General features: G+C 35.8%; 1 protein-coding gene across 4 annotated transcripts in view; it reads right to left on the bottom strand.

Annotated features, from left to right (window-relative positions):
* Positions 1 to 7,119: 7,119 nt before the first annotated feature.
* Positions 7,120 to 26,369, bottom strand: part of GRM8 (glutamate metabotropic receptor 8) — a 328,287-nt gene continuing 309,037 nt past the window's right edge. For 3 of the 4 annotated variants that reach the window (XM_027882705.1, XM_027882707.1, XM_027882706.1), the window contains 2 exons: positions 13,338 to 13,584; positions 7,120 to 8,225 (listed from right to left, as the gene is read on the bottom strand). In XM_027882705.1, the coding sequence (XP_027738506.1) occupies positions 8,176 to 8,225; positions 13,338 to 13,584 (297 nt within the window). In that variant the 3' untranslated portion in view covers positions 7,120 to 8,175. Of the gene's footprint in view, positions 8,226 to 13,282; positions 13,585 to 26,369 lie in introns of all 4 variants that reach the window. The other variant, XM_027882708.1, reaches the window with a different exon arrangement.

Here is a 26,369-nt window from a genome sequence, read left to right as displayed (position 1 = left end):
AAGCTACAAGATCATTTAAGGGATTTTACTTTACACAAGGCTCCAAGAATTCACCTGCCAAACTTATTAGAAGAGCCCTCAGTTCTTTTAAAACATTAATAGAGAGCACAAATGAGAAACACTGCACACATTTGTTTCAGGAGATACTTTTACTAGTAAACTTTAGAAAATAAGGGAACTTGGCCACAAAGCATTGACTTCGCATATGCTAGCTCATAGATGTCAGCAAAATCCAACCCACCCAGTTTTTAGTTATCCAAAATATTAAAAAAGGAGATTAGGAGAAGAAGAAAAGAAAGAGAGAGGAAAACCTCTAGGATCACCCCTAGATTCAGCACAGATCCAGGCACAGGAGTCCAGGAAGATGGCAGGCTTCAACCAAGCAAGGAGAGGATATGATGCTGCTTTATGTGCTCTGGTCCCTGGTGGCCAAACTCCCCACCCACAGGCGGGACTGGCATTGTCCCAGTCAGTCTGGGGATGTGTCAGGGACTGCAGGGTGTGCTGTGGGATAGTGCTCTTGGACTGCTTTTGATGGACAGATGCCCAGAGTTTGCCCAAGGAGACTCTAAGGGGCTGAGGTACAGGATAGGACATCACCTCACCTTTGTGAAACTCGACCAGTCCCTCCCCCCTTCCCATCCCACACTTCAGTTGTTCCGAGACAATAATTAATATTGTAATCCAGTGTCTCACAACTGATATGTCAGTCAATCTACATTTTTAAGGTTTAAACTTCCTTTCTGAAAGTCTGACTCAGTCTACCCCATGTAAAAATTGCGATCCTGGCTGTGTATTACATATCTGACCACTGCCAAATTCTGCATTCAGTGGAAAACAGCTATGAGTGAAGATATTTTGGAACCTTGAAAATTACTTGATACCATTCTCTTCAGTTTAATGTCTACAAGCAATGTGAGTTCATTTATTGTAAAATTAACTTCATAAACTCCCCCGTGAGGTTGGAGGGGCTTATTTATTGGAAATGTCATTATCTAATTGAATGAAAAAACATGACCTACCTCTTACTGTCACTTTACCGGATAAACAATAACATCTACATCCTGGGTCAGGATGTGTTGCAAGTCCTATATTATGCAAATTTTTTTGCATGAGTTGTGTTGCTTCCCCAAACCAGAGAGCTGCGAGTCCCATTTCCATCAGTAGCATACCCGCCCTTTGGCCGTGGCAGCTGGTAGCTCAACTCCACTGTATCACATGGGAAAGCTGACATTACACTTCTGCTCTCCAGAGAAGGTCTTGCTTTGACCCCTGACTTAATATCTATAGGAAATTCATCCAGATGGGAAACGGTTTCAGTTATGTTTTCCTACCACAAAAAACATTCTGCTGTCATTAGCGCTGCTTAGAGCAAACCTGGCTTTCAATCACAACCTCATCAAACGTAGGTCAGGAGCTGTGTCAGATGTCTTGGTGCTAAGAAATATACAGTAGAATCCAGTGATGGAAAAACTGCAAGCAACTGCCTGGGCAGTATTATTTCCCTCAAGTGGACACATAGGATTCATTATAAAAGGTCATCTCCCTATGAATGGCTGACCCATCATTTTCTTGAAAGCAAAGCATGATGTGTTTTAAGAGGGCTTATTAAAAAGGGATAGTGATTCTTTCAAGAAAAAAACACTGTGGAGGAAGTCATAGGACTTTAGGTATGTGTAGCTCTGCTCTGTAGGTAGAACAAGCAGAAAGCATGGTGTGATTACTTTTCATGAGCATATTACCTATACTGTCTCATTTCTGTTTTCTTGGCAAAGCAATACACGTAACTATAAAATTCACTGAATTAATCAGACTTTCTAAGAAAACAAGTGATTCCTTTCACCTGTAATATTTATGTTGCTGTTGTTGCCAGTGCTGTTGTTTCTTTCTTTTCTAGTTTTATATGTGGTCTGTTTCTTGAAGTAACAGCTCATTTTTCTTAAGTGAAGAAACAGGTTCTGAAACATTGACATTTGAAACTACCTCTAGAACACACTTTCAAGGCATCTGTCCTAAACTTTCAATGCTTTAGGCAGGAATTTATAAAGTATCATCAGTCTGGCATTTGAAATAATCACATTATCATTATTTTATCTTGCAAATTGTGTGCTTCATAGCTATCATTCAGTGAAAAATATCCTGAGTTTCATATAAAACTAATCTTTCTGTCATTCCTTGTTCAGCACCACAATGCAGATGGTGACAAAGGATGAAAGCTCTTACAAGAAATGATAACATCTATATCAAAATGACTGCAACTTGTTCTGTATTTTCAGATAAGCGTATGAACTACAGAAATGAAGAAATAAACAACATTGTTTTTAAGAATGTTTATCACTTGTGAAGAGAAACTATGTGGAGCTGGGGCAGAATATAAAGACAGTTATATTTACAACTCTGTATCCTCCCAGAAATATGCACACTATAAGAACTGCATATCTGATTTAAAATGAGTAGAAAAGCAATACTGAGATTTATTCTTTACAGTCTGCAATATGTGAGATATGTAAAAAAATGGACAGAAAAATAGAAGTATGGATAGGTTCACCTCTGATGCAGACTTCCTATTTTAACAAGCAAGTCCCTAGAAGTTTGGCAGTTCAGTATCTCCTATGCATCTCCAACATTCATTTTCACCTGTTCACTCTCTTTTTTTTTTATTATTATTTTATTAAAATTCTACTAAAAAGTAGACAGAGCATTCAAAATCTAATTCACTATTAAGATTTTCTAAGAAAACAGCCACTGAGGCAGACTTCCAGCAGCAGCCTGTGAAATCTGTCTTTAGATGTGGTTATTCCATTCCCCAAAAGAAAGCAATCAGTACTCTCTAACTAGGAATGTTTTCTGGAGTTGTCTTAATTTACTTAAGCAGCTTTCATGTCCTTATTCTTCATATTTGTCCTTTTTTTTGCTATGTATTTACTCCATCAATACATTTTCTTCCATGATACCAAAGCCAGTACTTGGATAAAGAGCTCTACAGGGAGTACAAGAGAACTACTAGAAGTTGTATCAAGTAAAGATTGTGACCAGTCAAATCAAACCATATCTGTTGAAAAGACTCTCTAGCAAGATTAGGAAAAATAAAACTTATAAATTAAATAAGACTGGTTTATTTTCTGAAAGGTTGTACTTTGATATTGATGTGTTAATGATCACAGACAGTAAAGACACTGCAGCCTACCTGGGGAGTACAGTAGGCTTTCAGGAACAGATACATGCTGTATCAGGTAAACAAGAAAAAAAAAAGGTTTTCAATCTAGCATTATATATATCAAATCTTAATGACATCAAACTTGCAGAAAAATTTTGCAGAACAATGCTAACCTTTGACTTGTCAGTTATTCAAAGAGCCTCCAAGACACATGTGAATGAACCAGGAAGTGATACTGGCCATGCAATTTAAGTTTTCCTTCCTTTGGGATCAGGATGAAGTTAGTGCACTTGCAGTGTTGCAGATATTTGATGACACTGTGGTAACAAGACACTCTGTAATGCTTGTATTGGCCAGTGTGTGTGTTCTCAGTTGTGTGTTTCTTCTACATTTAACCAATCAAGAAAAAAAACCCAACAATTTTCTAACAGATAGTAGTTAAAGCTGTCGGGTATACTCAGTTGGATATGTTTAATATATCAATGATCTGGAAATTAAGAGTTATTTTAAGATAGAAAATTTCAATTTGACAGGAAATCTTTACCTTTACTTTGGAAAATAACAACCTGTTCCCTTTCAGACTTGGTTGTGATGGGCCAGGAAAGCCCCAGAGTTTTTCTGAAATCCTAGCACTGAATTAGTCATTAACAAAAGAGAATGAGCTAACTCATTTACAGAAAGTCAGGTACTGTTTTATTTGTTATGTTGCAACTTTGATCACAGTCTTGTGAGTAAAATGTTAAAATACTTGTATGTGCATGTCTTTGCAGAAGTTGTTTCTTGGGTATCATCATGTTTTCTTGAATTTCAAAGAAAAATGAGCGGATGTTCTTATTTGCTACCTCATTCAATCTGAACTCTGATGGCTCCCACTGATTATTTTGTCATGTTTTCTCGCTGTAGTTCCGTGGAATATGTAAGATTAACACACACTTGGGGGATGATGTGTGCCCTTGAGAGAAGTCAGTGTGTACTCTTTGAAGCTGACACAGTGCTTCAATAGTGTAACTTTTCAACATTTTGTGCTATTTTTGGAAGGGTTTTAGATACTGTGATTCTGTCACTACTCTTTTATTTTTCCTTTCCATACTGCCCTGCATTTCACATTGCTCTGTTTCTACCGAGAGACAAGTCATTTGCGTAATACAAACAGAAGCTTTATTTGTGGATATTGTGAATCTTACTGTATTTCTGACATTGTTTTAGCCTTGGGGGACACCGCTGTTTTCTCTTCCCTTTTGTTGCACCACTAAAAATATTAAGTTTCTGGGAGCTAACCACCTGTTATCATACTGTAATGTCAAATGACAAAAAGTATTGCACTCCATTAGTTTAGTGTTTCAATGCGATGGGAGAATTTACAGCTATAAAAAACCATGACACGTACAAAAAATTCTGCAGTAACCTTCTACAAACTTTGAAAATCTTCTTAAGATTTCACAAACAAGCTGAGCGCACTGCTAATTTGTAGTTCATTTCCTGATTAAAAAATAAGAGTCATTAGTAAGGTTTCCAATTTCCTTTATCACAACAAAAATGTTTCCAGATGAATTTGTCTTTCCCATCAACCAGCTTGTTTTCATTGCACAGATGCAACACATTATTTCCACCAAAAGTATTTTGCTGTTCTCATGATCTTACTCGTAAATTTAGGCCAAGTAAGAAGCTAAATTTTAAGCTAAGTAGGAAGCTAAAAGGAGGCAATACAACTTACATATACTCAGAAGTACAGGATGCAGTCAGCAGATAAGATCTGTTCCTTCTTGTATTTGCTGTATCCCATTAATCACAATAATTTACTTTTCTGGAATATAATAAGGACTAGTGATACATATACCTTAGTCTCCTATTAGCTACTGAAATTTCAGGAGAAAGTCTGAAAGAAATGACTCCTTGCTGAGAAAAAGACCATTTCACATTTAGATTGTAGGAGATGATAATCTCAGCAAATGAAACATACACATAAAACATGAAATTCTGTTTTCTTGATGCAAAGAATTACAGTATCACAAATATTAAAGGTGCCATTAGTTACTACTGAAACTGGGAAAAGTAATGCTTCTCTCTTCTGTCATTGAATTTTGTTCTTCAAAATTCAACTAGAATTTGTAGATGCATGTGTAATTTCTTAATTTGCCATATGATACATAAATGATTTGAAAGAGTAGTGAATTCATTTTATTTAATGGCTGATGGGGTGGTGAAATACGCTGGTTCATTTATGTACATTTTCAAACCAGAAGTTGCTGCTCCATCCACTATTCTGTATGTTCCGCTTTCATATTTTGCCTTTAAGTAGATGCATAAATGAATAAGTTGTCTTCCAATGCCTCCAATTTACAGACTGGATCTATTAGGAATACTTTATCTAATTTCTTTCCTTGTTTAGTAATAAAATTTATTTATTAATTGGAAAAGAGGTAATGGTGTTAGTTAAAGACCATTCTGCGGAAATTGCTATTTAGGCATTTCTGGAAAAGGAGATTTTTGACAAAGTGCCTCATTACCCTTTCTATAGAACAGTTAAAGTAGTGTCTATAAGTTCTGTTTAATTTCTGGTTCACTGACCTGATACATAGAGTCATTCAGATCTCATTGTATCTATCCTGCAGTCACAAAACAACATTAAGGACTTATTTCTGATGTCAGTAAAATAAAGTTGTGTGTCCTAATGGATCACATAAAAATGATCAGTAACAGCAATTGAATAGCCTGTTTCTCCATGATTGGAACTAAAGTCTAAGTTTGTATAATAAAGACTTTTTACAATTTTATATGGAAAAAAGTTACTATGCCCACACAACAGTTAGTTATTAAACTTCAAGGTCTCAGCTACTGAATGTCTGTGAAATCTGAGTGGACCATTCCATGCAATTGCATAAACTGCATATAACTATGCTATCAAAGTGAAACTTGTAGAACAGTGATGTTCTCTAATTCACATGGTGTGCTCATTTATCTGATTAGTTACGCTTATACCAATGGGACTTACAGTCTTAATATACTCCATGTTTTTGATAGAATTGTATAGAAAATGCATAGAATAATTCACATTTCTAACCTACTGTTAAACCAAAAAAAAGTGCATATGTGTCAAATTTTTCAGATAAAACAGGTTCTCTGTGTTTTAGGAAATCCATCCTAGACTTGAAAGTCTGTCTTGTTAAAATATCTACCCATTACACATGAAAACTTCAATTTTTTTGAGGTATTACCTAACAAACTAAAATTGGTTTATTTAAGACTTTTTTTTTTTTTTTTTTTTTTTTTTTTTTTTTTTTTTTTTTTTTTTTTTTTTTTTTTTTTTTTTTTTTTTTTTTTTTTTTTTTTTTTTTTTTTTTTTTTTTTTTTTTTTTTTTTTTTTTTTTTTTTTTTTTTAGGTCTCACTGCATTACCTGGATTACCTATATGCTTATAAGTAAGCATATGGTAATGTATAGATTGGCTTTGATGTGCTTGTGGTATAGTCAAAAAAGGAAATTTCACACAAAATATCAAACAGACAAACACAAAATACCCCACTATACCAAAGTAATCATCAGGTATAAAAGTACAGCTGCTGTGAGGATAAAAGCACAAGGAGCCATTCAGGCTAAGTCAGTAGACATAACATTTAATAATCAGATGAATGTGAAGACCCATCAACTTGACGAATGGTGAGTACTGAATGGAGTGAAAAAGTCTTAAAGAACATCACAGGTATAGTAACGAAGTGGACAGTTCCTAGGCATCTTTTGTAAATCCTTTGGAGGGGTTTATTAACATGATAGATATCTATACGAATTTCTCTTTCTCTTTGCATAATCATTTCTAATGCTCACACAATCATGGGAGTTAGAAGATGTGATGACTGTAGGTGGACATTTATTTCTTTGATTTGTAGGTGTTTATAAGGCAATAGTACATATATTCACTAGGCTTCTTCTTTCCAAATTCTCCATTGATTTCTCTTCTGTTATTTCAAAGTCACCTTTATTGAGATACGCATCTGCTACATTCCCCTGTCAGAGACAGGATATTAGGCTGAATAGGCTTTCAGCTTAATCCAGTCTGGCTGTCATAAAGTCTTACAAACTGTAAGTTCCAGAAATGAAAAGGATCCAAATTATTAATGAAGACTCAAAAATATAATACAATCATACAAAATAATTACCATCAGGACTCCTTTACTTTACAAACATATAAAATGCACTTACTTTGAGAGTGAGAAGGGAGAAAAAATCCTTCCATTAGAAAATATAGTCACAAAGCTTTGAACAAATAAATTCACACACTGCAGAGTACACACACACACACATGCAGGCAGGCATGCACATACATACACACAGGGGTGCACACATACACGCACACACACACATGCTTAGAGTTTACACTGCATTCTTCTGATGCCATGATTATTATTTTATTTGTACACCCACCTTTACTGCACATTCTAAACAAACAATAGACAACAGTGTAAAGACTTTTTTTTTTCCCTTAAAACTGCAACAAAACAAGTCTCAACATTTGCAAAACATTCCTTTATTATTAGAAATAAATTATTTTGTATAAAAATTAGCATGCGTTGACCATTGCATTTATTTTAGCATAACCCAGGACTTAATTCAGTCAGCCGTCACAAGAAACAAACTCATCTTCTTTTACGAGTTGAACAATGTAGGACGGGAAAGGAAATTGTCACAATCACAAAAAAGTACTTACAAATATAACATCAGACATGATTTATTTCAACAGCATTTTTTTTCACAAGCTAACATTTGTTTTCCTTTTGTGATTTGCTTCCTTTTGTGAGTGAACAGTTCAGAAGCTTGACACTCTGTCTCTATGTTATAAAACTGGACTTTTCCTTCCCCTGTCTCTTTTTGCCTTTTGCCTCTTGTTTAATCCTTGTTCTTTAGGAGACTGACTATTTATTTGAATGTAGTCTACTGATATTTTCAAGACTGAATTCTGGTGGTGGTAAAGTCTATGTTTGCAAGATCCAATCCTGCAGATCTTCCAGTGAATTTCATCCCTGCTCAGTTTGCCTGATTGCTGTAACTGACATAGGTTGTCTTGGTAGAGGAGGCTGTAAATAAAAAAAAAAAAAAAAAAAAAAAAGCCAAACAATAACAAAACAACAACAACAACAAAAAAGTACAGGATTTTTAGAATCAAGAGAGAAGAAAAAACATACTTAGCATTTGAACTCAGACAGTGTCCTGCTATATTTCCTAACAATATGGTCCATATTCATGGAATAAAGTATGAATATTTAAGAATGTATAGAAACAGTGATCAAATTGGATCTCAAGTTCTGTGTCCTTGATAACAACTTATTTTGTTTATGACTTGTGCAAGCAGAGGTCAATAGAGAGGAACAATGATGAGTGGTTTCAGCATACTCATAAGAGAATTTCAACATCTGGTATTATTTTCGCTGAATTCCATATAGACATTTTTTACTTTGGAATTTTGTTTCTCTTCTACTGATTAAAGAAACGCCTCAGCTGATATAGAGTAACTTTGCAGCTAGTGTGGTTTGTCCATCTAGAAGAAGCCTTATGTTTCTTGAAAGGAGCAGAGACTAATCTAGGAAACATCTCTCCAAATTAGTGAAACTGAGTAGATAGCCCCTATAACATTTATTATCTGGAGAGAACGATGGTCCCCTTTTATTGATGGTCAGCTGATCATGTCTTCTTTTGAGCAAAGCTGATACCCCTTGTTCAGAATGAGGCAATATGTTTAGAAAGTTAAACACCTTTACTATTGTAAACATGAGAAATTGATTTTTTTAATGAAAGTCTGTGTGAGGTTCTAGCCCTTACATCTTACCCTTTTGCTATAAAAATATTAAAAATATGCTATAAAAATATGACTCAAGTGATATCACTCAAGGTTAATGTAACAGTGGGAGGATGGAAGTGGTGACATTATGTCTTATAGTTAATTCTCTAATTTTATATCAGTCGAGTACATGGAAAATCAGACTGCTGGGGGACTGAGTCTCTTTTTTGTCTCTATAATAAGGTCTGTGTTAGACTGCATAAAGAGGAATTTGGCTTTCTAAATATGTTTTATATTCCATCTGGTACAGACATGTTCTGCGTATGATAGTGAAGAATTCAGATGGCAAGATGAAAATAATTTGATGGCAAAAAAGTTTCCTCATCTATAGATTCAAAAATTCTATTTGAATACCTTCCTTCCTTCCTTCAGCTTCTTGTTTTCTGCTGAGATAGATAGGAAAAGCATTCTTCTTGCTAACTCCTAAATTCAGCCCAACAATCTCAACATTTGTGAAGAACAGACTACAGAAACTAAGTGATGACAGTTTTTCTCTTCTGCATCAAAGATTAAACTAAATAAAAGATCATTAAAATTGATGCAAGATAGTAGTGGTTACTATAAATAACTAAGTTTTCTTTGGTTTTCTGAGCAGTTTGATTCTAATACTGCATGTATAATTTTTTTAAGACACAGCAGAACCATTATAATTCACATATCACTATAAACTTTGTTTCCTAAGAAGGTATATAGAAGAATGAATAATCAAAAGAAAGTTTCAAAATGTAGTGTTTCTTACTTTTATTTGCACAGGTAGCTCTAGTACTTTGTGTTTGGAAAAGCTAATTCATGAAAGGATTACTTTTGGCACATGAAGGAAGTTGTTCACGTAATCAATCATAGTATTTAAGCACCAACATGAAATAGCTTTATTTACATGTATTGGGATACTTGAAGCAAATATAGCCTCATTTACATCTTCCAGATCTTTCAGATGGGATGTACTGCTCCCATCTGAACTCTCCCATGCTCCCACAGCTGGATTTCTCAGAGGATTCTATTTTTCCTTTGGCCCGTTAAGTTCCTACTGAAAATAACGCAGGACTGCTGAAATGGCACAAAGTTTTTAAAGCATAAAAGGATTTTGTTCCCAGCTATGAAATAACAAATAAACGCACATCTGCAAACTCTGCACACTTGGGAACAAAAGGACAAAAGGATCAGAGCTTTTTTTTTTCCCTTTCCCTAAAAATAGGCTCAGATACATGATCAGGTTAAGCTAATTTACCACATTATCTTGTATGAGCTGAGTTCTGTGATAACTTTACATGTGCATGTTTTTAGCCCACAGCAACATAACATAATCAGATTTATCACATCTCAGTAAGCTGAATTATCTGAGGATATTTGCAAGAAGCTCCAAATACAAAAACACTACTAGCTATGCCTCAGCTGATATAGAGTAACTTGTTAAATTTTTGTGATTTTGTTGTATAGCTGAGAATTAAATAGTTTTAACATAATTAATCTAGAATTTATCAATAAAAAAATTATCCTTTTGAATTCTGAGTGCTGTTACTTTAAAAAATGACAGCACAGGAAGTTAGTGTAGGTAGTAGTTTGAAATGCATTAAATCTAATCTCATCTCTGAACAATGTTTGTTTTTTTCACTTGATAAACATTGCACATATCTTTATAGTTCAGTGGAATAAGCCTAGAGTTCCTCTTTGGGGATCTGAAAGCTTCAGCAGCTGGTGTCCTGCTCTTGAAGACTGTTAGCATTTCACAGCAATAACATGAACCACATTTGGCAAGCATAGATGGCCAGAAAAAGTAACTGACTTGGCTCAAAATATTTCTGGGAATTAACACTCTTTTATAGCTCCAGTTACTACTTTGCTGTTGGAACAAGACAAAAAGAAAAAAAAAAAAGTATCTAAAACAATTCAGAATGATTATTCTGATCTGACATATATACATTTAAAGCACTTGTCATTGCTATGCCTTCTGTAATTGCACCTGGATGGTTATTTTCATCCTGTTTCCCAGAAACAATTTGTTTTCCACTGAATATGAATGTATTTCCACAAAAACCAACCAACCAACCAACCAAACAAACAAAACCCCAAAGAACCCAAACAAAAACAATAGAAGCCCCCAAACCAAACAAACAAAACCTAACAAAACAAAATCATGAATGTATGTATTCATGTGGGGGACAACATAGAATAAAGTGTGTTATATGGAAGAGGACACACTAGATAGAGTTGTCTCTGGATGGGAAGAAAAAGGAACTATCTGACTGTCTCACCCTATTTCTCACCTAGTTACGGTGTTGCTATCACTACCAGTATTTGTTCTTGGTAAATAGTGGAAAAACTACCCACTTCTGGTATCCTAGGAGTAGACTGATATTTTGCAATCAGCCTCATATACTATCACTGCAAAGAAAGATCTATCTCACATGGAGTCAGTGAAAGAAGAAATTTTGCCATGTCAAGAAGTTGTTCCCATTGGCCTAGTGAAAAGGACTTATGTGGCATTGTGCACTAGCAATTCACAGCAACCTCAAAAGCTTTTGATAACTATTTTGTGGAAGAGGAAGACCCCCCCTCCCCCTTGAGGCCTAGAGCTCAATTACATAGGGAGAGCTCTCTGGAGTGCAAATGACTTGACTCCGAATTTTTGCCTATGAAGCATTATGGTGCCTGGATAAAAGCCTAGTCAGGATATACTCCTAGTGAGCTTGGGATTATGTAGACCTGTTACTGTTAAAATCATGTTTAGAGCACAGTAAATAAGAATTGCCCTGCATACACATACTACTGGAGAATCAGACCTGCTTTCAATAGCAGCTGTTGCCATGACTTATGCATAATCATAGTTTAAGGAATATCAGACAGAGCATTTCTTAATTAGGTAAAGTAGATAAACATCAGATATCCAAGACTTTCTTATTAATGCTCTTTCTCACCCTACTGTGAAAACCCTCCTTTGTCCTTTCCTCAGAAGTTCATAAATTCACACACTCAGCAAAAGTTTTCTATTGGTGACTTCTTGAAGATTTGTTAAATTATTGAGTTCTTCATATACCTGCACTCTTATCTGATCCACAAAGAATTTCTATGCCCTTTTTTTTGTCCTTTGTTATTTGTCACAATCTGAATCTGTATAAATCCATAGCTCACTCTAGCCGTTTAAAGGTTTAAAGGTTTTTGAAGGGTCATGAGTTTTTCAAGTGAAATAGTTTGTATTCAGTATCCTTCATACACCAGCAACTATAGTATGGTAAACTTATGGAATATTATATAGCCTTTTCAATCTGGAAAACTCTGATTGAATTCAGTGGAGGGGTTCAATTTTCATAAATCAGTAGAATATTTTCCTGAAAATTCGGTACTGCCTTGTTTTAATGTGCTAAACCAAAATAGTACTATTTAATCATCTGTCAACATCATCACAACTTAATAAAAAAATTGAAAATAAACCATATCATATCTAGTAAAATGACTGAAAAACCTAACTATAACAGCTGCTGTCCATCCCATGTGACCCTAACTGCTCAACAGAAAACAATTTTACATTGCTAAGCACTGGGGGTAAAGTTAATGGTTCTGTTCATATTTGATTATTATTGTTGTTATGAAGTCCAGTTTATAAGATGGTATGTTATGTGGTAGAATGGAAGCTATAAACTCTGTTTTCTTCTATTCCAGAGCAACTTAGAGATGTAGCAAGATTCAAGAACTTTCCTGACATGGGAAAGAATTTTTTTCCCATTACAAACCAGTGGCATATCAGAACATGTAATGATTTTTATATGAATTATCACCATTTTGTACCAAGATGAGTAAGACCACAAGAAAAACCTGGATGGGAGGCAGTATTCTGGGAAGTGTTAGTCATGAGTTGTGATAAATGAACAAGTCAACAAATTTGAGTGGAAAGGTAAAAAGCATTATTTTCACTTCCATATCTAACTGCAAAATAAAAACAATGTTAACTGTTTCCATTATACTTTTTTTCAACAGGTTTTGAGTTTTGAATATACAGTGATGACCATAAATACACCTCATGAACTGTCAGGACATATCACAACTGGCACAGCAATGCACAACACATCAAATTAGCACTAGCTAAAACAAATTATTTTTGAAAGATGTGGCTTTTCAAAATCTGCTTGTGCTTTTTTATTTCTTTACTAGCCTCCTTGAAAATCAAATTCTTTGAAACAACTTGAGACATTCCTGTATTTAGCAGTACATGACTTCTGACACATCTCTGGATTCATGCAGAACAAGCAACAGAAATAATGAAGTTTATTATTAAAAGAAAGTGCATTCTTGTGAACGTACATCTATTATGATGTGCTGCCACTTTTGACCATGGGAAAGTCTACAGATGACTTACTGTTCGTTTCAAGACTTTCACACAGTTCAGTCTTGACCTCGCCATTTGGTCTGTCATTTCCTTTTTGGGTCAGTTTGCTTTGCATTGTAGCAGCTGTCACTACAGCCTTGAAGCTCCGCTTCCGTTTTTGAACATTCTGCTCTGGATGAAAAATGATAATATAAACCTTGGGCATGTAGAGCATGCCCAGAGACACAGAAGCACTTAAACTCATGGAGATAGTAAGTGTTGTTGTCTGGATGTACATCTGGGAAAGGAAAGAAACAACAACATAAAAATCATTGTTATGTTGATTTAATATAAGGAAAACGAAGTAATTATCTTAAAAGTAACAGGTGGAAAGGGAACATGCATCAGAAAGACTCTTGGCTTTGGTTGCTATTAATTGTAGCTGAGCATGTCTGTTTCATGTTGGTTTTATAACCTTAAGAGTAGGTGATAGAAACAACATAATATTCCCAAAACTTCATTCTCATAAAAGTAACTAAGATGCTGTAGCAAACATAGCTTTAGAAAAGAAAGAGTATGCCTGGACAAGAAAAGAGGATTGACAATAGGGTTAGCTGTGTATCACCAACTTTAAAAGACAGAATATGACATGCGGTGATTCAACAGCGTGTGCAAGATGGCTCAACTGATAGCAGCATAAAGCAGAATCTAACAAAATCTTTGATATATTCTTCGAGTTTCAAACTCGGAAAATATAATAATTTCTTCATACTGATACTTGAATATTCTTGAGTTTATTTGGTTTGGTTTTTTGTGGTTTTTTTTTTTTACATTTCCACTCTACTTTTGAATTCTAATCACAATGCTCTGTTGGCACACAATAAACTTCTTAATATGTCATAGCCCTAACTAGGAAATCAGAAAATTGAGGAACCATGAAATTACATCACAGAGGATCTCAGTTCCCTATAGATACAAAGGAAAAACCTGGCATTTCTGAGCAAATCTATCTATTGTTCATTATCACCTACAGAAAGAAGGTAACTCTAGTCTTCCCTAATCTCATAAAAGAAGATGACAATGATCATTCCATAAGAACAGCACAGAGATGTTTCTACTTGAAGAAATATTCAGATAGTATATTATAAATAATAATTGTAATTCTGCTCAACTTTTTTTTTCCTTAGGAAATTATATTTTATTAGCCATATTATGAAAAAACACTTCCCAGTTCTGTTTTAAGTAGGAAATCTCTCAGTAATCCTTGTTATACTGAGAAAGATACTGAAGTAAAACCTGCTCAGTACCTTGGCAGATGATTCACTGACATTGTTGTCAGGCATGATTTTAAGCACTGGCCAATACTATCACATTAAACTGGAGATAAGGTGGTAAGTCTGTCTGCAATGTCAGCTTTAGATCATCAGTTTTTATGAAGTGCCCTTGGGTGACTTGGCCCTTGGCAGAAAAGTAGAGATATAATAAACTGTTTTGCAGTCACAATTACAGTTGATCATTTTTAATGTCTTTCAGCCTACAAAGTTTTTCCATTACATACTTCCTCCTTAGAGATCAAAACAAACTGTTCTCTTCCACTTAAAGCAATGTTAGGTATGAAAAAAAAGCATAGACTCTGAACCATCTTATAAAGTAACTTTATATTTGTATAGAAAACTGCCAAATACTATCAAATAAAAGCAGGGATTGACCAATCTACTCTTTAAGAAAAGACTAACAGTCTTTCAAAATTTGTAAGAAGCTGAACCCACTTTCAGGGACAGCACCAGACTGAAAAGACAATTAGGACTGTCTTTCTGTTGTGCCGAGGAAAGTTATAGGAGCAACACATTCCTTCATTTCCATAATACACCAAGACAATACTTGAGGAAATAAATACAATACAGTCTTTTCTCACACCAGTGAAATAGTTCTATTCCCTTCAATCTCCAAAATGACAGTGGTGAGACTGAAATCAGAGCTTGAGCTATATTGTATATGAACATTTCTAATGAAAACCTTACATGGTTACATTAACAACCAAGTTTTTTTTTTTAGTTCTGTGGAAGGATCTGTGTGCAAATGCATGTTAACATGCAGAAAGCACCACCAACACATTAATTTCCCTCTGAACCAAATCTCCAATTAAACTGGTACAGTAGTGGTTTTTAGGGTTAAGCATTGCATTAACTGGTGTCCAAAAGCAAAAGCATAAAAAATTTCTTTTTGAAGTCTTACAATTTTTAAAACCCATGTCATGGCACTTAAGTGGCCAGCTAAGCCTCACCCATGGATTCTGTAACAAAAACTGGCCTTTAGATTTGTATTTTTTTTTTTCCTTATCAAGTACCCTACCTGTAAGGCTTGTCTTCTGTCATGGTTCAGTATAAAGTGAGATTATAGAAAGCATAAAGTACCTCTGAATGTTATAGGTAAAATACATACATTATTTAATAGTCATATTACAACAAATCTATATCTTATAGTAGATCTCAGGGACCTTGGTCACTGCAATAAAAAGAAGATGTTAAGCTATTAGAGAGTGTCCGAAGAAGGGCAATGAAGATAGTGAAGGGCCTTGGGGGGAAGCCATATGAGGAGTGGCTGAGGTCACTTGGTTTGCTCAGCCTGGGGAAGAGGAAACTGAGGGGAGACCTCATTGCAGTTGCAACTTCCTCATGAGGGGAAGAGAAGGGGTAGACACTGATCTCTTCTCTGTGGTAATCAGTGACAGAAGGTTTAGGCTGAATATTAGAGAAAGGTTCTTCACCCAAAAGGTTATTGGGCACTGGAAGAGGCTCCTTGGGGAAGTAGTCACAGTACTAAGTCTGACAGAGTTCAAGAAGACTTGAATGATACTCTCAGTCACATGGTGTGACTATTGTGGATGGTCCTGTGCAGGGCTAAGAGTTGGACTTGATGATCCTTGTGGGTCCCTTCGAATTCAGCATATTCTGTGATTCTGTGAAATACTGAAGAGCCTTATCTTAGTATGTCAACATCTGCTTAGAGATTTACATTCAATTAAGCTTCAGAAGTGAAACAACTCTAAATCTAATTATACACGCATGGAAAAAATAAGAGCCAATGGATTTCAACACATAGTGAAGGTATTTTGCATGAGGTATTTCATTACATCTATTTTCTATGAATTTAATTGATGACTAGCACAACAAGCTATTTTAAAAAACCCAAATCTTAGTTTCATGTTGGCCATTACAGTTCTTCTGCAGTGTTTGTTTTTTTTTTTTTTTCTAATGACTGCTGTGTTTTTGAACCAGCCACTTTTTGAAACATTTAATTATTGAAACATTTAAACCAGAGTGAGCTGGGAGTTTTTGGACAGGACAGTTTTCAAATGGTGAATATAGTCTTTAGAGGGTTCAGTTTTAGGGATCCTGATGATCATGGATCACCCATACTACTTACCCTTTAATGAAGCCAATGAGAAAGAAGGGCTTCAAGAAACTTGCTAGGCTTTGAGATGAGGGTTTTGAACACATGTACACATTGTGTGGGGTGTGTACCTCAGTCTGACTTTATATGGTAATGAACTGTGTACATGGAGACTGATTGAGTTGTCAATGATGGTCTGATTTCTTTTCCTACTGTAATCATAGAATAGTTTAGATTAGACGTGACCTTTGAAGGTCATCTAGTTCAGTCCCCCTGCAGTGAGCAGGGACATCTTCAACCATATTAGGTTGCTCAGAGCCCCATCCAACCTGATCTTAAAGGTTTCCAGGCATGGGACATCTACCAACTTTCTGGGTAAACTGTTCCAGTGCTTCACCAAGTTCATCATTAAAAAAAAAAAAAAAAAAAAAAAAAAAATCTAGTCTTAATCTACCCTCTTTTAGTTTGAAACCATTACCCCTTGCCTTATTGCAATGAGACCTACTTCTTTTTTAAGTGGTTATTTGCAAATTAAGAGTCTATTTATAGGACAGGAACATCTGCATTTAATCCTTCTCCATTCTTGAAGCCTGATGAAGCACAAGTCTAGCAAACAGGATACCTACCACATACTTGGTTTGACTTTTGTCTGACTCTTCCCTTGTTTTATCCCTGACAAGAGGACAATGATGTTTTATGGCTGTGCATTCTGGGTACTTTTAGTATTCTGGGAACATAACTACCTGTAACTTTTACAGAATTAGCTGCTCTAAAAATCAAGGAGCAACAAAAGTAGTTCAGTTTAATAAGATATGAGGTCTGAATAATTTTTCATGTGTCTCACAGTGGTAGCTCACTCAAAGTTACAAGAGAATAAAGGTTCCTTTCTCAAAATGATTCATAGTTACACAGAAATGAATTTCTTCACTCCTCACACCAAGATCCCTTCTGAACTACAAACTTTTTGTCCAGTAATACCTTTCACATATGCAACAAAGACTGCTATATCTATTCTCCTTGTTCTTGACAGTCAAAAAATATAAGTCAGAAAACTAAAATATTGGTAGCAAAAGAAAAAAAAACCCTTTATACTATGGGGAAAAACTTGATACCTAAATATCTTCCTGTCTCCATCTCCCACCTCAATCTCACCTCAGAACTGATACAGGATCTCTTATGTACAGTTTTTAACCTGCACAAAGAATTCCTCACAATAGGCTGTCTCTCATGCAAAAAATGTAGATCCCCACTCAGACACGTGATCTATCTATCCCACAAATGACCTGGACCCTTTCCTCATCAGAAGGATCCCAAAAGCTTGGTAATATAACCTCAGCAGCTAAATTAGAAAATGGCTGTGTGGATATTTAGGGATTTTCTATCTTCTACCATTGATTCTAGGACTATGTATCTCATTCTTTCTACTTAGAAACTTGAAATGTTACACAGGAAATATTGTGGCTTATTTTGAAAGATGCTATTTTATTAAAACACAGATACTCTCATGAGTTCTCCAATTTGAAAGTACTTGAAACTGAACTGCATCCCTAGTAACCTGAAAAATTTCTATTCATCAAAGCAGGTGCATGCACCAAATTGTCTCAGTGCAGATAGCTGCATGACTATGTCTTAGCTAGGCTTCACTGCTTGGAAATAAAATATCCCCCAACCTCCCAGTAGTATCTCATCAGTCTGGTGCTTGCTGAGGCAAAGTTCATAACAAAGCAACCCCTTTCACTAGAGGAGAACAAAAATAGTGGTAATGTTACAACTCTGTCCAGATTGCTTCCTTGGTTTAAGTCCTCCCCTATTTTCACACATAAGATTATATCCAGGCTCTCTCCAGAATTGCTGATTTTCTCATCCCATTTATTTTTCTTTTCTACTCAGTTTCAGTAGGTCAAATAGAGAGTACCTCTCAACCAGTGTCTTCCCTAATCTGTTTTGATAGTATATCCTGGAAAGGTAGGAGATATGGCTCTTGTGATCCCTTAAGTAAATTTTAAATTTGCACCACCTTGTTGCAAGCTCTCTGAACTGCAAGTAGTTGTAACACAGATGAACAAGTCCAGCAGTCAGTGAAGTGCTAAACCAGAGGGAACTCTTTGTGCACCTCAAGCTATACGCGTGCCTAGTGTAGAGTCAACTCAGCTACTTGCAGTCCAAAAAGAAACGGATGCTTAAAAAGACACAGCTGGTCTAATGATTCTCATTGGCTAATTCTATACAATTTTCTTTTCAGAAGCACATTTCTCCACAGGCTATAGCAATAGCCTTGGTATCAAACACTGAAGTTGGAACCATCCTGCTGAGACAGATATACACAGACAGGCACTCTTGAACATATCCCACAATGCTAGTAACAGAGAAAAACATTGAATTATGATTTAATTTTTCCTTTATATTTATTACCAATTTTTTTATGTCTCTTATGTGAATCTTCTCAGCTCCTTCAGACAGTTTGATATTATAAGACCAGAACTGCAGAAAGCTTTGTTTCCCAATAGCTTTTTTGCCTTCGCTCTCAGGTGTTAGAAGCCTTTACCAGATCATTTATATCCAGGAAATAAATGATACATCATAAAATGTCATCTATCTACAGGCATCCCTCAGATTGGGCAAGACAGCAAAATGGTCCCTCTCTGTTTATGGTGGAGAAAACATGAGTCTTTTCTCAGGAAAACACTGAAAGCATTCATAGCCATGTTCCCTGTGCTGTAAAGGGAAGGCTCTGAGGACCTGCAGCCTTTCAACATATAAAGGGAGGTTATAAGAGAGGCAGAGAAGAGACTTTTTACCAAGGCCTGTAGTGACAGGAAAAGGGGTAACAGTTTTATCCTGAAAGAGGGTAGATATAGCTTAGACATTTGGAAAAAATCTTTTACAATGAGGTTGAGACACTGTAACAGATTGCCCAGAGAAGTTTTGGCTGTCCCATGCCCATAAGCGTTCAAGGCCAGGCTGGATGGGGCCCTCATCAACCTGGTCCAGTGGAAGGTGTCCCTGCCTATGGCAAGGGGTTTGGAATAAGACGATTTTTAAAGGTGCCTTCCAACCTAAATATTTGTATGATTCTATGATTCATAGCAACATGGTACTTTCTCAACATGATAGACAATAATGCCAATTGTAATTTCTATTGGCAAATATCACCTCTTACCATGAAATCCAAAAAAAAAAATAATTTTTTTTCCTATTTCAATTCTTAAGGGTTTTTTTTCTCTTCTCTTCCCTTTGCTTCTTTCAGTATGCCAGTTTCAGATGCTGTAGCTCTTCTGTAACTGCTAAATTTGAAAAAGCTTTCTGTTCACATGTAGCACCTGTAGACATAGTCTGTGGTTTTACAGATAACATCACAGAACACTGGCACCAGAAATTATGCTGTTCTGTGACAAAAGTTGGGGAAGATCAGACAAAGAAGTGTTGCATTGTTTAACATTCTGCTCATTTGGAATGAGCAACATTTTGGAAGGGAAGGAAATGTTCAGCTTTAGTTCATCTGCAGCATTTATTACAATATTTTATAATAAACTAGTAATAAACTAAAGTCTGTTTCTTTACTGTTGTCCATCCTGTGCACTGCCTAGCAGATCTTCAAAGTAATTTAAAATATCAATACATAAATTGATTCTTTTTTCTTCTCATAAGATATGTTAAATATCACACTGTCTTATAGCTTACATATACTACAGCACAAAATTTATTTTTTTATGGTTTTTAAAGTCCATTGTGAATCATACTTCTCATCAGCCTTACTTACTATAAATAGAGCTACAATAGTGAGTAAGTGACCAAAGACCAATCTCTACCACGTCTTTTGTAGTGCGTATGTCAGTCCTGATATTCAGGAGTACTGAGCTCCAAAAGCTCAAGTAGAAATTTAGTACTCACAATTTGTAAAGCTAAGCTAAGCCATCTTCAAATACAAGTAAAAAATAGTCAATAAACATGTTGGGAAAAGTCTGCTGCATGGAAAAACTGAGAAAGGAGATTGTTTAATAGTAATATCTATTTATATATTAATTGAATCTTCAACATAACATAGAATTTTTTGGTATATTGTGTCACACTTAAGATTTTCCAATTGACAAAAAGCCAAGCAAAGAATTTACTATTTAACTAATTAATATCTCAACAGTCTACTCAAAACCATAGCAAATCTTATTATTAATCCAGTTACAATTATACCAGCTTTTCGGATTATGTAATTATTACAGGAAAATCTCATTAATAATGTAACTTAATCTGAATACAGATAAACTTTTGAGAATTAATCCCTTTTCTCCAGTGATAAACACCCCCTCCCTACTCCTCTGGTTCCTAAGGCCAATAAATTCAGCCCCTCACAAGATAAATTGGATTTCACAGAATACTAAGAGCTGAAAGGAACTCACAAGGATCATCAAGTCCAGCTCTTAAGTGAATGGCCCATTCAAGGATCAAATCCACAACCTAGGTGTTATTAGCACCAAGCTCTGATCAACAGAGCTAACCAAAGGGAAAATTGTCAGTATCCCAAGTTCCTTCACCAGGAGGAGGTGCTTATTATTGATGTCTGATGCTCCATTCCCCTTAGTCTTGGATCTGGCTGAGGTTATATTCACACATTTCCTAACACTGTGTGTTATTTGGTCTTTTTTAAAAATGAGGTCTCATCTACAGTCTATCTCCACCCATTAACTGCTTACTGATTACAATTAAGTCCCAGTTACTTTGTTACTGAGTGGTTTCACAAGTTTGTTAGATCTTTACCATGTACAGTTCACCAAGCTAATCTGAAACAAGTTAGTCAGCAGTCTCCCAACTGCTGGACAACCATTATCACAACCAACACAAGGTTGTGACAGGATATAAGCCAAAATATATCCCAAATGCCCACAATGACAGGTCAATACAAGGTCCCCAGACTTTTCCTAGTAACAAAAAACACCCCTTGTATTTATCAAGCAGCAGCTGGGTACTCTACAAAACCTTATTTTCGATTTTATTTGATAAAAACTATTCTTTTATCATAAGATTTCCAAAAAGCCTTCAAAGAACTTTCATATTACTTTCAAATACTTAGAAAATTAAAACTCTCTTTCATCAAATGCATTCTAATTTTCACAACTTAGACCTATCCATCAAGATGCTGTACAATTTAGAGAATAATTTTATTTTTGCACTTTTATAATTTTTAGCAAAATATAATTTATATAAGTTGTTTATTATTAATTCAGTCTTCAGCTATTTACTTTGAATGCAGATTGTATTTACCCTAGGCTAAATCAACTTCCAAATGTGGCAGGTGGACAACTATTTAAAATTAATTAAGGTAGATTCAAACATTTTCAATTATAGGCCATTTGAAAATATGGGAGGTGCATTCTGGAACACTTAAAACTCAAGGACCCAGTTGTCAACCCCAAAATTGTTGCTTTCATATGCATAATTGTCTAGTGATGAAAAAGGGAAAGAAATAAAACTGCCCATGGCGAACTAAGAAAAGATGCTACCTGGAAAAACAAAAAAGTATGGCCTGAATTTATTTCATACTCCAGGATTAAAATAAATACTAAATGTTTTTCTAATCCACAGAGAGACCATTGATGTTGACTAACACATTCTTATAACTAGAATATATTGTTGTGAAAGCAATTTTTTCTTGTCCAGGTTTGAAGTACATAAGACTATTGCAATACTGTCTTTTTAAAATTCCCAATACTGAGTAAAGATCTATTTCCTATAATCATAAAATATAAAGAAGGTTAACTTCAATTCCTGTTTTATTATGCTACTAACTGCATTTTAGTTTCTTTTTTTTCTGAAGTCTTTAAAATATGCATTATACCTGAGGTAAAGAGATAGCTGTGCTCTAGAAATACTGCAAAACAACCTCTAACTCTGTAATAATTAACTTACTACTAGGTTTAGTTTTAAAATGTGTTTATTTATTTAGTGCACATAGCTTGAGTGTCAGAGTTTAAGTACCTGATAGAGACAAATATTAAGTGAAGTACACATGTTCAGAAGATAATTTTATTTAGCATCTTCAAGCAGGGCATAATTAAGTTACTCTGTCATACAAAATGATGGAAGCTTAAATAAGTAACAGCTGGTTACCCCAATGGCTCTACAACTGCAGGGCAGCCTTTGGCAGGAAAAGCTGTGCAAACACAATCAATACATTATGCTAATGGGAACAGTGTAATGAGCAAGGAAGCAGCTAAAATGGAATGACAAAAAGAAAAACAAACACTCAAACATGTCCCTGCAGCCCTTAGCAAGCATTTCAATTGAAATTTGTGATCAGAGATCTTACAACGGCTGTACTCAAGTACTAGCCTTTTCTAGAAATGTTTGCTATGTCCATTCCTTATGTCAGAATAAATTTAATGGCAGCCAGATGAATCCACTGATTTCTCGGTTTCAGTGAATTTACACTGAATTACCCCAAGTGGTGAATTAATCAAAACTTATACTATTGAAAACAAAAATAAATTAACTAAACTGCAGTACTAGTGGCCAAACTTAGACTTAAAAATCTGAACATTTCCTCCTTTTTGCTACTAATCTCCAAAGGTCTCACATGTGTGTTTAGCTGCCTTGGTGTCCCTCTGATTTTTTTGTTCTGTAATTCATTGTGACATTGCTCCACTTTAGAGTTTCTGTTAGATTCATTCCCTGAAGAAGACCATTGTGAATTCCCTACCTCACTCTGGAGCAGGAAGAAACACCCACTAACCTGAACAGGATTTTAGAATCAGGTGCCAAGTTCCCAGCTTCATTGCAGAGGGTATGTCGCATGCTAAACACAATACATTCTGTGCGGCAATTAGCCTGCAGCCCTTTCAAAGTCCTCCGTAAAAACCTTTCAAAATAGGACTTTTCAAAATAAGTCTTTTCAAATAAGACTTTTGAAAGAGGTTATGTTGCATGATAAACATGATATGCTCTGTGCTGCCTCCCACAGAAATGTACAGTATGATCTTAGAGGTCCATCTGGCAGAGAAGTGAAGACACACACACCTGCCCCTGCCCCCTTACCCACCCATCTTTCTATCATTCACCTTCTTTTTGCTATTCCTGTGTTCAGGGTGAATTTTTTTTTTTTTTTTTAAATGTAAGTGCAACTTCCTCTGGTTAAGTTTCATCCTGCATAATAACACAGTGAATAGAGTGTGGTCCTTCTACATTTCTTATATATTATTATTGACAATTATTTATCCATTTGCACCCTCACCAGCTACAGTATCAATTACCTATTACAATAGGTACTACTGCATCTTTCCTAGATTCAGCATTAGAATATCTCTGATGTCAACATCCAACATTTACTTTCCCTCTGTCATTCCTAACTGTCAAGTATTTTAATCCTGAAATAAAACCTAACACTTTAACTTTTCTGGGAGCAATGCCAGGAGATAGCAACTTATGTGTATAAGGTGTGCAGCAGTAGATGTGTATAAATTCAAAGAGATTCAGACCTGACTCTAGTATGCCTTGGCTGTAGCATCCCCAGGGGAAATATGAATGACCCAAACTTTTATGTTACTCTCCCAAATGCAGCCAATCATACAAAGTGCACTGGGATGTTTACCCATCCATCTACTCTTGCTATGATCTTCTCTCTACACAGAACACAATTTCCCTTTAGAAAGCTGGGATGCTTCCTATATAGTCATTGTTATCAACAGCCGCAAGATTAGGACAGATACTTGTTGCCAGCCTGAAAAGATATTGTCTACAAGGAAAGAACAGACATAGATTCAAGCAGAATGTGAAGTATAGGCACCAAGAGATTTCAGTTTCCTGCTGTTCAAATTTGAACTCTAAACTTATCAAATTGTCATGTTGGCCTCAACCATGGCAAATTGATGTAAAATCATCTCTTAACTTTTTAACAGCTGCAATACTCTTTGATCTACTGTATTATACAATGGTGTCAGCATTACTGCTGAGAGGGAAATGGCTCATCCCTCATGTGATGAGTCCCTTGTGACTTCTCAGTGTGAAAGAGTTTTTGTACCAGATCAGGAACAATCTGCAAATCCAAAAAAACACACAAAAATCCAAATCAGTTCAGCTGAATAATTTGACTACATAAGACTTTGTTTCATTTATAGGTACAGTTAGTTCCGGGTAGAAGGGATCTTGGGCCTCTACTCCCACATTTTCCGCAAAGCAGGGTCAGCTGTGCAGTCAGAACCAGTGACTCAGGTCTTTATACAGTTAAGTCTTTCAAATGCCCAAAGATAAAGAGAGACTGCACAACCTCTCTGGGCGACCTATTGCACTCGTCTGCCTTCAGAAGGAAAAACATTTTTCCTTTTTATCCAGACAAATTACTTTTATTTCAATTTATGCCCAGGGTTTCCTTCTCTCCTACCACCCACACCATGAAGACCTTTATTCCATTCTCTCAGTGACCACCATGTAGGCACTGGGGGCTGCTGTTCAGTCTGTCCAAAGCTGTCTCTGCTTGAGGCTGAACAAGTCCAACTTCTTTAGTCTCTCCTCACAGAGCAAGTGCTTCAGCCACCAACCATCACTTTGGTCTCGTGATGAACTTGCTCCAGTCTGTTGAGGTGTGTCTTGTACAGTGAGGTCAGTATTTCAGATGTCACCTAATGAGAGCTAGGTAGAAAGAGATAATCCTTTCCCTCAATCTATCTATCTGCTTCTGTTAATAGAGCCCAGGAGGCTCATGACCCTGTTGGCGCTCATGGCTCTCTTAACTCATGCTCAGTTTGATGTCTGTGAGGCCCCTGCAGCCTCTTCCACAGAGTTTCTCCCCAGCCAGTCAATTTTCACTCTGTACCATTGTATGGTCTTTACCTTTCCAGGTGACAAATTTTGCATCCTGTCTTGACAAATTTTATGTGGTTCCTATTGGCTCTTTCCTCCATCCTATCTAGGTGTCCATGTCCTTTTGTTTAGCAAGGTTGTCAACCATTTAAACCCAATTTTGTACCATCTAATATTTGGTCATTTGTGAAGATGCTAAACTGGATCAGTCCCAGAACAGACCTCCTGTTATCTCCAAGTAGATCATGATATAGACCCATGACCCTTTGATCACCATCATCTAAACTGACTCTCACCTAATTCATTGTACACCCACTGAGACTATAACATCCTAAACTTAGGAATCAAAATATTGCAAGACACAGTGTAAAAAGTCTTGCTAAAAGTAATATTCCTAGCCCTCCCCTCATCCATAAACCCAGATGTCTCATCAAAGAAGGCAATCAGGTTGGTCAGGTATGCTGACTGTTTCTAGTCACATTTTTCTCCTTCACATGCCCAGAAATGTCTTCCAAGAGGGCTTTTTTCATGGCTTTCCCAGGGACCAAAGACAAATTGGCCTGCATATATATCTGATTTTTTTTCAGCTTTTAAAATTGTTCTTAAAATTGAATACTACCCCGTTACTTATATGAAAATGGGGAAACCAAAGGTATCACCACAAACCATATAATAGTACTAGTTATAATTAGGAGGTATTACTTCACAGGTCCTATAGTAGTTGGAGTAATAATTAAGAAGGGTTGCTGAATTATCTGTAATAAAAAAATTGAGTAGTGTTACTGAACTACCTAATGATTTTATTACTATTTTTCTTTCCATGGTATATGCTTGACATTTCGACCTTCCTTGTTCTGTCTTCTTGAACAAATAAAGAAGACTGAGATAGCAAACATATTTTAA

This window comes from Empidonax traillii, unplaced genomic scaffold, assembly GCF_003031625.1.
Source record: "Empidonax traillii isolate 1590-97213 ecotype Southwest subspecies unplaced genomic scaffold, ASM303162v1 scaffold110:size1153230, whole genome shotgun sequence".
NCBI lineage: Eukaryota > Metazoa > Chordata > Aves > Passeriformes > Tyrannidae > Empidonax > Empidonax traillii.
Note: the sequence above shows the minus strand (reverse complement) of the source record. Positions and strands in the feature narration are given on the sequence as shown.